This window comes from Panthera tigris, chromosome D3, assembly GCF_018350195.1.
Source record: "Panthera tigris isolate Pti1 chromosome D3, P.tigris_Pti1_mat1.1, whole genome shotgun sequence".
NCBI classification, from domain to species: Eukaryota; Metazoa; Chordata; class Mammalia; order Carnivora; family Felidae; genus Panthera; species Panthera tigris.
The window spans coordinates 36,329,423-36,344,839 of record NC_056671.1 but is presented as its reverse complement, the minus strand read 5'-3'; the positions used below and the strand labels follow the sequence as shown (position 1 = coordinate 36,344,839).

At 42.6% G+C, this 15,417-nt stretch overlaps 1 protein-coding gene across 2 annotated transcripts in view; it reads left to right on the top strand.

Annotated features, from left to right (window-relative positions):
• The window catches only part of PTPRM (protein tyrosine phosphatase receptor type M), a 788,961-nt gene that overhangs the window by 313,426 nt on the left and 460,118 nt on the right, over positions 1-15,417 (top strand). For both annotated transcript variants that reach the window (XM_042962258.1, XM_042962257.1), the window contains exon 4: positions 12,251-12,329. In XM_042962258.1, coding sequence (XP_042818192.1) covers positions 12,251-12,329 — 79 coding nt within the window. The remainder of the gene's footprint in view (positions 1-12,250; positions 12,330-15,417) is intronic.

The window sequence follows — 15,417 nt, the reverse complement described above, 5'->3', positions numbered from 1 at the left end:
TCTGTGTCTCCCTCTCTCTCCCCCTCCCCAACTCATGCTCACTTGCTCTCTCTCTCTCAAAATAAATAAATTTTTAAAAAAGGGTCTGCATATCTGCCTAAGGAGGCTTATCAATGACAAAAATAGTGGCAAACGATGTCAGACGTTTTCTGAGGATCCTCTCTACAAGTATGGTTTGAATTTTTCCAATTTAAAAGGTCTGAAGTAGAGAAAGGCCTGTATGTCCAATAATATCTGGCAGACTGTCTCTGGGGATTCATCCCTACAGGGTAAGGCTGCAAAGGAAACGTCCTGTTCCATACTGGGGGGTCTCCTGACCACATTTGGTGTCTTAGCAGGTCTTAAAAGGGAGGGCCATTCTTGCCCCTTGAGGCAATAAGTAGGAGGAGGACAAACTAGGGCAGAGGGGGCTCCATCCACATTTGGGGTAGGTAGAATTCCAGGGCAGGGGTCCAAAGATTGTAACAAGGTGTGTTCCTCATTCTCTTTCTCCTCATTTGACCTGCTGTCCTCACACACTTTAACCTGTCTTTCTTTGCATCATGAGCTTTATGTGCTGAATCTCTGTTACCTACCAGCATAAAAGCCTGGACATATAAGAATGTCATTTCATTTCCCAGATCTTTGACAAAATAATTCTAATTGGATAGTATGGTAATTTTCAGACCCACTCAAAGGCCGATCTTTTTTCTGATTCTAGTATGTACGTACGTGAGCCATGCAGTGATGCAGTTAAGAAAATCATCTTCCTACTCATCGGCTTATAGCCATATGTGGACCGTGCCGCCAAAGCACACCACAAAGGACTGTCAGGGGGGATGGAAGTCGCATTTCCCACCCCCAAAAGAGAAGAAAGGAATGAATGGGAAGTGAAAGAAACCGAACCAAACAGAGTACTCTTCCGTATTCCTGCATAGGGGAGCCAAATTCCTTGGTGAGATGAAGTTGGGACTCCTAGACTTATAACCATGTTTTTGCACCACTGGGTACCAAGTGTTAGACAGTTTCGCTCCCAAATAGAAATGGGAAACTGATCAGTACTGCTGCAACTTACCCAGAATACCAAAGCTCAGTGCTTCCCAAACTTATTTCTCTTTTCAAACCGCACATGAAGCAGAATACAGGTCAGCAAGGGTAGGATAGGGACCTTTCCCTGCAAGTGGCCCCAACAGCTGCTGGGGCTTTACCTTTTCTATCCCTCCAAGGCAGTCTAAGCAGCGGCAGGGGCCGAGGCACCTGCCTGGTCAGTAGTCTGTGAAGACAATCACGCGATGAAGCTGCATGCCCTTCCTGGCTGGCTTGCCAAAAACTGTTATCCACCTGTCACAGCCCCCTAACCCAGGAAAGAATGGGTGAGCCCTCGTGGCCGCCCTGGCCTACTCCTCCCACCCCACCGGAGGAATCCCCAGGAAATTGAACAGCTGGAAGCACAGCTCCTAGCTGGGTGCGCCCACATTGTTCCGGAACAAACTCAGGTAAACTGGCCGCAAGAGGAGCAGATAGTTCAGGAGAGAAGAGTTTGGAAAACCCTACGGTGCTGGCAGCTGGGCTGGTAGCAGGCTCAGGCATTAACAATCCACTTCTCCCCAGCAAGGTGGATATGGAGGGTTTTACAGGGGTGGATACATTGCACCTTGCACCTAGAGAGCATGATGATGGTGTGTTTAGCAACACCCCCCTCCACCCTTCCTACCTCTTGTATGTCCTCTTGTTTATATGTAGCTGTGGAATGTCTGTTCTGCCAGTCTTCTGTTTTCTGGGATATTTATACTGATGAGGGTGTTATCTAGTTGTATCTGTGGGACACAGTGACCTTATGGTCCTCCTACTCTGCTGCCTTTATTGGAGGTCCCTGTCCTCTGCATTTTTTGCTTAAAGATGAACAGTATGTTACAAGAAATCAGTGGGAGCATACTTGGCTGTCACTTTAGTAGGGACCTAGAGCTGCATTTGGGAAGTGTATCAATTCACGTGTGTTCAAAACTTACCATATCTCTGTTTCATTCTCAGCTTGTACTTATGATTTGATGATCAAGGATAGGTACTTGTTCTGGGTCCCCATCTCAAACTTCTTTGTGGTCTGTTACTTCTTGTTCATCTTGCCCTTTTCCTTATAACTTTCCTATTTTCCCCCCTCAACCTTAGTTTTCTTCCACATCTTGTTTTATAGAATGAGTACTTGAGCTATGATTAGAAAAGATTTGAAAAGAACACTAGCTCTTTTTAAATGTGAAAGGGAAAACAAAAAGTGAGGAAAGCCATGTTTATTGGTTGAAAAGCAGATGAAGTCATATAAGAATGACTTCAATTAGCATGACAAAGCCCCCAATAATTCACTCCAGTGAGACCCCTGCTGTCCTTCGAATACCTTTCACTTTGGGAAAGTGGGCTTTTACTTTACTCTGATAATATGTCCATATAAACAAGTATTTCACTATTTTGTTCCTGACTTTTTAAGGTCACATACGTTGCAGTTTGGCTTTGGCTCTTTGTCGTTATGGAGAGTTTTATTATGTATGTTTTAGTGAATGAGCATGATCCACCTTTGCTTTTTATTTAAATAGAAGACAGAAAGGATCTCCCAGGTTTCAGGTGGGAGGACAGACGTAGTGTTTCATCCCGTTTGTCCTGGGGAATTGACAAATGGCTTGCACCAACACATTTTCCGTGGTGAGTGTTTGTGTTGGTAAGCAAACCCCTTTTCTTTGCTCACACATAGCAAGGAAAAGTGGCAGCATGGAAATCTAATTTTGCCCTTCACTGAAGCAGGGAGGATAGGGGAGGCTGCGGTGTTAAACTGCTTTCGTCTCTTGTTTGGAAGGCATCTGAAGGATAGCCTCATGTCAAGCCCCTCGCAGGCCAATCTCCAGGATGGCTTTTCATGAGCCAGTGAAAGAGCCTTAGTTAGTGGTTTAACTGACAGTTTCCTACCTGAGAGCAAGTGGCTTTTCCCAAAGGCTCCAACAACAATGGGGATCCAACACCATGTCTCCTGAGAGGTTATTTGTTGAGGTATTGAACGGATATCGATTCTCTTTATTCTACATTTCTTTACATCCCATTTCTTACATCTACATTTCTTTACCATTTGGGAAGCATCGGTAAAAATGAGCATTTTGTCCTTCCTGTGCCCGAGTACCTTAATAGAAATGAGGACTCAATGTGAATCCAGGCACGCTAATGCAGTTGATTTCCATTCATGGTTGTTATGTTCTGTGAAGTCACAGTGAGTGAGTACTCAATCAGTGAACACTGAACTCTGGGTTGCTTCCATGGGAAATAAGGGATTAGTCCTGAGACCCTCTGGTCACAGCATTTGCATCAACTGATCAACACATAACCTTGTTATAGGAGTCTTTCTGTTAAAGACTCCTTACTTAATGTACATTGTTGGGTTTAAAAAAATTTTTTTTTTAATGTTTTATTTATTTTTGAGACAGAGAGAGGCAGAGCATGAGCAGGGAAGGGGCAGAGAGAGAGGGAGACGCAGAATCCAAAGCAAGCTCCGGGCTCTGAGCTGTCGGCACAGAGCCTGATGTGGGGCTCGAACTCACAAACCGTGAGATCATGACCTGAGCCGAAGTCGGACGCTTAACCAACTGAGCCACCCAGGTGCCCCTCGTTGTTGGTTTTTAACACTGAACAGCCAAAATGATGACTTATGCCCAGATGAAAGTTCCCTAACACATGTATTTTCACGGTAAGTCAGCTTAAGCCTTGTGTGCATAGGAATGCTAGACGACCCCTCAGCACTGCACTTGGGCACTGTTATAAATAGCAACATCACCAATAAAAGGCACAAAAATATGAAAAAAGTGGCACTATGTAGACTGGGACAAGGACACTTGTTTATGGTGTGAGAACCGAATCAAAAAGCAGAGCATTGCCTTGACTGACCTCAGCTGGGACGTGGGGCTTGAGCCATTCAAATTTTTGTCACTGTGTGCATATCCACAAATGACCAAGAAAGCTTTGCAAGTATTGATTTGGGGGTTTCAAATAAATTCGTGAGTAGGCAAATTCACAAGTACAGAATCTGCAAATAAGGGGGATTAATTATATTTTTTGTCCAACCAAATCCAACAAAGAGGAGGACAGAGATATAAGATTAGATACTGTGTGCTGGTAAAATTCTTCCAGAATAAGCTAGGATGACTTTGTGATCAACCACTTTAGCTTTCAGCTTTTCAAATAATCACAGTTTAGATGGAAAAGACATTTTTCCTAAAATTGTATGTATCTCAGTAAATACAAAGACATTTCACCAAAATATAGCTCATGCCAAAGAACATTGTATAGAATGCTGAGGGTCAGGTTTTAATATGAAAGTGTTCTACATTCTCAGTAGTTCAGTTGCTTTGTAGATTTGACTGCTAAAATAGTTAGGTTTTATTTTATTTTTAATTCGATTTAATTTTTTATTCAGTGTTTTGAGGTCTATAAAGTAATCAATTTTTAAAAATTTGTTTAATGTTTATTCTTTTTTTAAAAATTTTTTTCTTAATGTTTATGTATTTTTGAGAGACAGAGACAGAATGCGAGTGGGTTAGGGGCAGAGAGAGAGGGAGACACAGAATCCGAAGCAGGCTCCAGGCTCTGAGCTGTCAGCACAGATAATTGCAATTACGCTTTTTTTTAAAAAAAATTGGTAATGAGTATGCCTGGGTGGCTCAGTCAGTTGAACGTCCAACTCTTGGTTTCAGCTCAGATCGTGATCCCAGGATCTTGGGATTGAGCCCCGGGTCAGGCTCTGTGCTGAGAGGGGAGACTGCTTAAGATTCTCTCTCCCTCTCTCACTCTCTTTATCCCGCTCTCCCTCTCTCTCCCTCTGCCTCTCTCCCCCCACTCATGTTCTCACCCCCTGTTAAAAATAAATAGATAAATGATGAATAAATAAATAATTGAAATGGTACTATCAGCTTGAGCGGGCATTGAAATCAGTACCCATGTAATACAGTTGAAGCAAGTCAAGCCAGGAGAGGGTTTCTCCCTTGCCACACAGCTGGAATGCATTGCTCCCACACAAAGTGCAGGGCATGTTGCGTTGGGCTGTGACAAGCTATTGCAGTCAATGACAAGCATGCATCGATGCATGTTTTCTTGTTATCCAGTGTAATGGCAGTTGTTGGGGAGCCAAGCGGGAAAGTTTTCTCTTAAATCCGGAAGTTGGGTAGTCATAAATATTTCAGGCCTTGTGGGCCAGATGGTCTCTGTGGCATCTACTCAACTCTGCTGTTTTTGTGTGAAGTTGCCATAGACGATACACAATTGAATGAGCATGACTGTGTTACGGTAAAACTTTATTTGTGGACACTGAAATTTCTATTTCACATAATTCTCATGTATTGCTAAATATTATTCTTCTTTTGACTTTCACCCGCAGTTGAAGACTATAAAAACCAACCTATAAAAATTAGGTTGGGGCCGATTTGGCCTGTTGACTATAGTTTGCTGACCTCTGTCTTAAGATTTATGTTGTTAAAGCTATGTCTTATAACCATTCCTTGCATCTACGTTTCTAGGTCAAATAGATGATTACAAGATTCATTACTTAAATCTGGAAGTAAAAATTTTAGAACACACACACACAAACACACATTAAAGATGTATATATTTATGTGTGTGTGAATGCATGATTATGTAGTGTGTGTGTGTGCATGTGTGTGTGTGTGTGTGTGTGTGTGGAAAGAGGCATGTATGTATGTATGTATAGGTTAGGCATATGTATATGTGTGTATATTCTACATATATGTAGTCTCCCATGCCTGCTAGTTAAGGCATTCAGTAACAGGAAGTGTCCAGACTGCAAAGTAAAATAGACCTAGAATTATACCCTGACTCTGCAATATACTAATTTTATAACCTCAGAAAAATTACCTAATTACTTTCTGAGTCAGCCTCCCCATCTCTAAAAGGGAATGTACTTACTTACCTTGTATGGGTGACTGGGGAAAATTATATAATATGCACAGAAGATACTTGGGACATAGACATGCACCGTATATAAAGTTTGTTTTTAAATGTTTTCGAAAAGAAAAGGCTTTGTGTGTTTCTTAAAGAGACCCAAACCTCACTTATAATAGAGATTGTCAAGGTAGTTTGTTGTGTTTGATAAAAGTAAGCGTGGGCACAGCTGTACCCGCCTCTCTTACTTCCTTTTCCAGTGGCGCCATTGGTCTTCTCATGTCGCTTCCTTCCTCGGACCTCAGTCTTTTTGGCCCAGTGTGCTGGCATCTTCAGACATCCCAGGGACTCCTTCTGGGTTCTGCCTACACTTGTCATACTTCACTAGAGCTATACCTGTACTTTCAATAGCATGCTTCCTTATTTAACAAAAACAGACAAAAATATTTTTGCTTTTGAAGGTTTCTTGGTAAGGGCACTGGTTAGAAAAAAAGTACAAAATGGAAAACTTGCCAGGTAGCAAGACTTCAAGACAAGGAAACCTTTTCATGAGATTCTAAAGTCTGTTTTTAAGAAACCTATTTAAAAGAGGCCTTGGGTGTTTAGCTGTGTGTTTGAACCCTCTTGTTTGTTAGAAACCACAGAGTGAATCTGTTTTTTTTTTCCTTTTTTAATTTTTTTAATGTTTATTTTTGAGAGAGAGAGAGAGAGAGAGAGAGACAGAGTGCAAGCAGGGAGGGCAGAGACAGAGGGAGACACAGAATCCAAAGCAGGCTCCAGGCTCTGAGCTGTCAGCACACGACCCAATGTGGGGCTCAAACTTGGGAGTGGTGTTCTGGTGATCATAACCTGAGCCGAAGTCAGAGTCTTAACCAACTGAGCCACCCACGCGCCCCTATGAAGGTTATTTTTAGAGACACTATTAAGTCAATGTGGGAACCTGCCAAGTTTTAGAAGTTTACCTTTCAGAATTTCTAATTAAGTGAAAGGAGAAGTCCATTGTTCTCTTGGTATATTTGCACTTGGAGGCTTTGTGGTACTCCAGCTAGAAGACCAAGGGGGGCAAATAAAGTTTCAGAAGTAAGCCGAAGATTCTTTTGTTGTGGCCTCCCCTGGCAAGTCGTCTTGCTGGGAATCTTGCTGCTGAACACTCAACCGCCTCGGGTCTAGCAGAGACACTTGTAAGTCCTTTCTGGGGCAGCTGTGAGTTTAACGAGCAGGCTGAAAAATTGGGTGGAAGGTTGCCTTGGCTGGATCCAAGGCATCCTGGTTGGTTTGGTAATGAGGAGGTGACAGTTCTGTGGTGGAGAAAGATCACAGTCCTAATAGCTCCTTATTGTTCCCACCTGTTAGTTGGCTCCTGTCTTGTTCTTGTCTGTGTTCCTTATTTTTTGTGGAACTAAAGCTTGAATTCCATAAAATTGTCTAGTTTGGTTTTTTTTTTTTTGGATCCCTCTCAGAGCTTACAGTAAATATCCCATTAATAGTTGGACAGTAAGACTCCGAATCATTGAGTGTAAAACTTTTGAGGGTCATCATAAATTCTATTGAAGTGATGGGTGAGAAACCAGATTCAGAGGTTTTAGGGTGACTTATCGAGATGTCTAATTTCTTCTCCTCCTTCCTTTCTTAGGGCCATGGTGCTGTATTGGTTTAAATGAAATATTGTGCATTAAATTTTAGCACATAAACTTCAAAAATAGATCCACATGAGCATGTTTTACATGTACAGTCTATTCTGAGAGTTAACATATCCCTTTAAAAATACAGATCATTCTCTTTTTATAAGAAGCTTCAACTCTTACAGTTGATAATGTGAAAATACAATTTTTGGTAAGAAGGACAATTTTGCATCTGTTCTGTTCATGGTGCTTATCACAGTACTTATGCCATTGCCTGGAGTAAAAAGGACACTCAGTGGAGACTGGTATGAGTGAGTGAATGAATGAGTGAGAGGGAGGGAGGGAAGAGGGAAGGGGGATCAGCTGGGAGAAGGGAAGGCTGGATGAACAGTTCTTTTTTTTTAATTTTTAAAAATTTTTTATTTGTTTTTGAGGGAAAGACACAGAGTGTGAGCCGGGGAGGGGCAGAGAGAGAGGGAGACACAGAATCGGAAGCAGGCTCCAGGCTCCGAGCTGTCAGCACAGAGCCCTGTGTGGGTCTTGAACCCACGAGCTGTGGGTTCATGACCTGAGCCAAAGTCAATCAGTCAACGAAATGAGCCACCCAGGTGTCCCTGGATGAACATTTCTGGTTTGGGCTTTCAAAATACCCTTTTCGTGACCAGAGCCATGGAGTTCTTGGGTAGCTGATGGTCAGGGACATTGGTCTGTGCAGTGGCCATTCTGAGCAGAGCGGCTGGCTGCTTCCAGTACTGCCTGCTGCTGCTGCCTCCTGCCAGGCAGGATAGGACCGTTTCGCAGGGGCCCAGCTTTGAGGGCGTCCAGAGGGCTTTCTCCCCTACTTGCTCTCAGTGTTCACCTGCTTTTTGTTCCCTCAACTGTCGTCTAGACTTTAGCACAGAGAGAAGTAGGCCAGATCCCATTGTAATAATGTGCATGCATCTCTGCCTCTCTCCGGGTCATCAGTGGAAAAAAGATACACTTACGAACAGGACAACGTTTTATTTCATTTCTGTTCTACTTTGGGCCTCTCCTCTCCCGTGTGTTTTGTATTTCAGTGCGTTGGCATTGTAGCCCAGTGTCGTCTAGTCTCGCGGGTGTTTCTGGGATGACTTCTTATCTAGGAAGCCCCTCGAGCCTTTCCATTTTGGGCTCTGCTGATGGCTTTCTCCATTTTCACATCCATCGCACACACATAAATAATGCAGTCGTAGGGTGGAAGTGTTTGTTCAGGCAATGTGTAGTAGCAAAAACAGCATGATACATGATATCCGGAATCAGAAAGACTGAGTTTTTCACAATCATCTTTTATCTGAATCTCTTAGTTCTTCCTTAAAGAATTTTCACATGAACTAACAAGAGAACGGAGTGGTAGCTATTCAGTGTATGTAACACATCCTGTGTAATTTACAGTTACTTTTTTTAAGTTGAAATTTTTGTGGAGATGATTGTGGAATCAGAGGCGATAACAAGAAATCATACATGGGGCTCCTGGATGGCTCAGTCAGTTAAGCGTCCGACTTCAGCTTGGGTCGTGATCTCGTGGTCCGTGAGTTTGAGCCCCGTGTTGGGCTCGGTGCTGACAGTTTGGAGCGTGGATCCTGCTTCGGATTCTGCGTCTCCCTCTCTCTCTGCCCCTCCCCTGCTCATGCTGTGTCTGTCTCTCTCTCTCAAAAATAAATAATAAACATTACAAATTTTTATGAAAAAAAAAAAAAACACCAAGAAATGATACAGATTCCTGCATACGTAGTACTCAGTTTCCTCCAATGGTAACATTTTGCAAACCAAAAGTATGGTATCACAGCCAGGATAGTGACATTGTTGAAATCTACAGAGCTTTTCCAGATTTCTTCTTTTACGTGGACTTGGACACGCATGTGTGTGTATTTCTGTACATTTTTTCACTTTTTTAGTAAAATGCAAGTAACAAAATTTATCATTTTAATCATGTTGAAGTGTATAGGTCAGGGGCATTAAATACCTTCTCGATGTTGTGCAGCCACCACCACCACCATCCATCTCCAGAACTCTTTTCCGCTTGTGCACCCACGAAACAGCCACTTCCCATCCCTCTCTCCCAGCCCTGACAACTACCATTCTACTTCCTGTCTACTTCCAGGTAACTCGTACGTGGGATCTTACGGTATCTGTCCTTCTGCGGCCGACTCATTTCACCTCACATAATGTTCTCCAGGTTTCTCCATGTCATAACATGTACAGGAATTTCCTTCGTTTGTAGGATTGAGTAATACTCCATTGTATGTATTTACCCCGTTTTGCTTATCCATTCATCTGTCAATGGATACTTGGTGGCTTCCATGTTTTAGCTATTGCAAATAAAGCTGCTATGAGCTGTACAGTTATTTGTAATGTTTATTTTTGAGAGAGAAAGAACACACGTTTGAGTGGGGGAGGGGCAGAGAGGGAGCGTTGGGGGGGAGAGAGAGAGAGAGAGAGGGAGACAGAGGATCTGAAGCAGGCTCTGCACTGACAGCACAGAGCCTGATGTAGGGCTCAAACTCATGAGCTGTGAGATCATGACCCGAGCTGAAGCTGGACACAGGCACCCCTGAACTATATACAGTTTTATTACCTAAGTAGGTTTCTGCATCTGCCACCACAGTGAAGACCTTAAAGGTTACAACATCACAGGGATTACTCACATTGTCCTTTTGTAATGACTCTCCCATCCCTTCTCCCACCATCCCTCAGCCCTGGCAACCACTAATCTGCCCTCCCTTTAGAAACTTTTACCTTACACAATGTTACATACATGGACTCATCAGCATTATTAGATTCATCCAAGTTTTGGGTGCATCAGTAGTTATTTCCTTGTTATTGTTGAGTAGTATTCCATGCTGTGGATGTACCACAGTCTGGTTTATCACGTACCATTTGACTGCATCTGGGCTGTGTCCAGTTTTTGGTTACTATGAATAAAGCTTCTCATTTTGTATTGGTTTTTATGAGAATGAAAATTTTAATTTTTCCAAGAAGTGCAGTTACTGGGATGTTTTAAGACTTAGCATATGTACCTTGCATGAGCCACGGTTTCTATGCTGATGCAGGTATGTGTAAATGGAGGTTTAAGTGATGTCATGTGGACCTTTTTAATCAGAGGCTGACAATAGACAACTTTAAACAATCGTAGTAAGAACATCGATAGCTTCTTACTGATTCTTTCTTTCTCCTTTAGCCTCAATTTCTCTGAAGTGGTTCTACCATCTCAAAAATGTCATTCGTTCTGAAAACTTAAGAGCATGTTGCCCTTCTTTTCTTGCCTCACCTTTCCCACCATCAAAAAGTTGCCAAAGACCTCTTGGTTTGACTACTATAGAGATTTTTATATCATTGTCCTCTTAATTCATACCTCTGCCATCTGAATTTCAGTGGGTGTAACCTCTTAATGGTGTTATTTTTAATGCTTATTTATTTATTTTGAGAGGGAGGAGGACAGAGAGAGAGGGGAAAAGAATCCCAAACAGGTTCTGTGCTGTCAGTGCAGAGCCTGATGCGGGGCCCGATCCCACGGACTGTGAGATCATCACCTGAGCCGAAATGGATGCTTAACTGACTGAGCCACCCAGGGGCCCAAGCATCTTTATATTATTAATATAGTGCCTTCTTTTGAATCTCTGCTCTGTGAGTGGAGCTTCTGTAACCCAGTCACAGCTCATCTTTATAGCTATAGGTCCCAATGCTCCTCTTCATGGTTCTGGTCATGTCCAGCTCAGGGCCTTTGCACATACCCTGGAAGAAGCCTTACTGTCTTTCTTCACTCATATTCAGATCTTAGCTGAAGTGCTACCTCCTCATGGGAGGTCCTCTTGGTACATGTTACTCTAATACCCTGTACTTTTTTTTTTCACAGCACTTACAGTGGTTTTTTCATTTTAGATGTATAAAACCTAGGGCCCCACATGGTTCAGTGTAGTCATAGAATCCCCTCAAAGGAGTTGACCAGAAAATGTGTTACCTTAAAGCAATTTAAATCTTTAAAAAAAATTTTTTTTAATATTTATTTTTGAGACAGAGAGAGAGCATGAACGGGGGAGGGTCAGAGAGAAAGGGAGACACAGAATCCGAAACAGGCTCCAGTCTCTGAGCTGTCAGCCCAGAGCCCGATGTGGGGCTTGAACTCACAGACCGCGAAATCATGACCTGAGCCGAAGTCGGATGCTTAACCGACTGAGCCGCCCAGGCGCCCCAAAGCAATTTAAATCTTAACATTGTCTCTGGTAAATGATTTTAAGCCTCTGTCTTCTAAACATCGGCTCTTAACCGTGGTATTACCTCCCTTACGAGGTGAATCCTTGATGTGGGATGCTGTCTGTCCCATCCCTTCTCAATAACCCCCCTGAAAACTGGGTTTGTGTCTTATTTATCTTTTTCATCTTAGAACCTGAAATGTTGACTGGCAGATATTAGGTGCTCCACTAATATTTGTTGGAAGCATGGGTGGATGGATAGATGGATGGATGGATGGATGGATGGATGGATGGAAGGAAGGAAGGAAGGAAGGAAGGAAGGAAGGAAGGAAGGAAAAGAAAGAAAATAAAGAGAGAAAGAACGGAAGAAGGAAAGAAAGAAAGAAAGAAAGAAAGAAAGAAAGAAAGAAAGAAAGAAAGAAAGACAGACAGACTACGTGTCTTATGTGTCAGCACACTTGGTAGAACTCTGACCAAATGTGTGAATAATATAAATCTTGCTTAATTTTCCAGGTGATTTTTGAAGTGATAACTTCTGGACATCAAGGCTACCTCGCTATTGATGAAGTGAAGGTGTTAGGACATCCATGTAGTAAGTTGCCTCAACTCTTGCACATTTGGGTTCAATGTTGGGGGCACTTTTATGCTCCAGATTAAGAGAAGACACTAAAACCTGAGGAGACGTGATGCGAAACGAGTTCCCCGACAAGTCTCTAGGCATTGCTTTGCCAGCCCAGAAGTCCAAAAACATCCATTTTGTGTGTCATTCATTGTATCTAAGCGCCTCTGAAATGATGATCAGGACTGGAGGCTAATGGGCCACTTTGATCGACTCAGACATCCTTGCAAAGATTTTTAGATTTCCCTTTTAAACGGTAGCACAAGGTTAAACATTGAGAATCTGTGCATTTTGTTTCTATGTCTAGTGCATTACTCGTATACTTTTAAACAATATGGCTCCAAAAAGGCCTGGGACCTGTCAATTGCAAGAAATCTACCTAAACCATTTGGGGACCCCAGAAATAATAGTCTGGTCCTCATCTCTTAAAAATTAATACTTTAAAAAAGTCCCGTGGGTGAAAAACACACACTTTTCCTTTTACCGCTCAGTATGAACAGCTATTAACAGGCTGTCATATTTATGTCTGAACTGTTGTCCTTAAATCAATAAAATATGGCACATAGCCAGTCCTGTTTCTCCCTTGTCTCTCCTTGGGGGAAGGGGGGTGTCACAGGGACGAGCTGCTGCCCCCTCCATCTCTAAGGTTCATATTCCACCAGCAGCAGAAACAGATGTAGCTGATTGAAGCAGAAAAGCTTTGCATAGAAAGGGAATTGGTGGCAAATAAAATCACGGGGAACATGGATCTAGGCTCCAGGAGTGGGTAGAGATTCAAAGGGAGGCTCTGTAGCCAGAGCCATGCTGGCACCTATGTCTGAGGGGCCATCCATGGGGGTAAGGGTGCTGCAACCTGCTCTCTGACCGTTGCCACCTGCCTCAACATTTGTCACTGTCTCTACGCCTTTCTCCCCTCAGCCTTGGTCTCAAAACCCTGAGTGGGACTGTCAAAGTTGGCCAGCTAGATCATGTGCTCATTCCCTTGCTGGAAATCAGGGTCATCTGGGAAAGCACACTGTGGCTTTTTCACCTTCTATCCTGGGGGTCAGGCCAAGACTCCTATGAAGAAACCTACAATGGAGACTTTCCCACCCCCAGATGAGTGGTTTCAGAGCTGAGGATCCAAAATGCTGAAAACATCTGTGTGTGTGTGCATGCATGTGGGTGTGCTTTTTCCCACAGTCAGTGTGTAGTTCATAAAAAGTAAGAAAGTAATGTTTGCCCTTTTGTAAATTCTAATGAATTGTATCCAACCATATAAATTACTCTGTATTTTTTCCCCACTTAGCATTATGTTCTTTAGGTCAACCTGTGATATTCTATCAGATGAATATACTGCGCTCTGTTTTTTTGTTTTTCCATGAACATTTAGTTTCTTTGCTCCCGTTTTTTTTCTCCGACAAACATGGCTGCAGTGAAGATCCATGTATGTGCCTCTGGGTACAAGGTGCAAGAGCCTTGGTAGGATACATTCTTAGAAGCAGAATTCCTGGAATGTAGAATAGAAACACTTTTAGTTTTACTCGATGCTGCCAAATTGCTATGAAAAGTCTGCACCGGTTTATATTCCCACCAGCAGTGCATGGGAGTTTTATTTTCCCTCTGTCCTTGCCCAAAATTGATCTTGTCAGACTTTAAATCTTTTGGCTATGTGAGGGATGGCAGCCTGCTTTATTTTTAGGGTCTCCCCAGCATTAAAGAGAGACTGGCTGGTTCATACATTCCTGGATTTCTGCTGACGGTCCTTACCCAAACTCACGAGAAAATGGTTATATCTACAATGACATTAAAGATATAAACACTTGCAGGAGTGTCTCTGCTTTTATTGCGTGGATTGAAGAGATCATGAGATCATTCCCTGTAGTAGTTACAGAGAGCCCTTCATGGTTGTTATCTGATGAGGGTATCGGAACACAGTCATCTGATTTCATCCAGAGGGATTTGCTCTCTCTGAGATCTTTATCTTGGTGCTCAGAGCATGCCACAACACCAGAGTTCAAACACTGCAGTCACGTCGTTCCTTACTGAAGCAGACATTACTTTTGTGACACATTGCGTTTGCCTTTCTTCCATCAGCAAGATTGGTGAGTTCAAGAAGAATTTCCCCACCCCCACCCCCTTTTTTTTTTTCTGAAAAGGCAGGAAAACGAATGATGCTGTACCTGATTGGAACAGCAGGGAAAATTTAGGAAGTGGAATATAATTACCTGAGTTGGAACTTAGCCAGATCCATGGAGTAATAGCCTTGGGCTTAGAAAAATGCCATGGGATCTTCTAATGTGCACAATTGATCCTGTGTCAGATTCACCTCTTACCAGGAGGTTAAAGAAAATAGATACAGTAATGCTGCACACCTACTATGTGGTGACCACTCCCTTTCACTCAGGGCAAACTTCACCCCAAGACAGATGTTATTGCTGCCCTGTTGCAGGTGCAGTGGATGAGGCCAAGTTTGCAGGGGTCTGTCTCGTTCTGTATCTTGGGGTTTGTTCTGCATCTGGCCATTGGCCAGCAAAGAGCTCCTAAAATGTGGCTCCTCCCATTCTGCAGAAAACGAATCTCTCACTGTCTTCAGTAAGATAGAAAGTCTCAATGCTTGTCCTTCTATCAGAACCTTCCCCAAATGTGCTTCCTGCAGTTTTGTTCATTCCTTCCGAGCCCAGGTGCCTGTAGTCGTAGAAATGGTGTTTATGGTCTCGCCTTTGGAGAATACTGGTGCTAATACCTAATTGGCTTTGCAAACTGCTCTTAAGAGACACAGAATTGCAAAACGGGCTCTGTACCAAGGTGATGTATGGTACAACAGCATTTTGAACTGTAAGCTTTAAATGGTTTTGATGATGGCCCTTCTGTAGTTATTTTTTCCTGAATCTCTAGGTTTATGGGGAAAACATGCAAATAAAGATTTTAAAGAAGGCAATAGTTGGGTCTTAAAATGTAAAGCTTTGCAGATAATATTTTAAGGGCTTTCCTCAAGATTTCTAAATAATAATCAATTTTTTGAAATCGTGGTGGTCATTAGATTTAAATCACAAAGGAGCATAAATATTTCATATCCAAA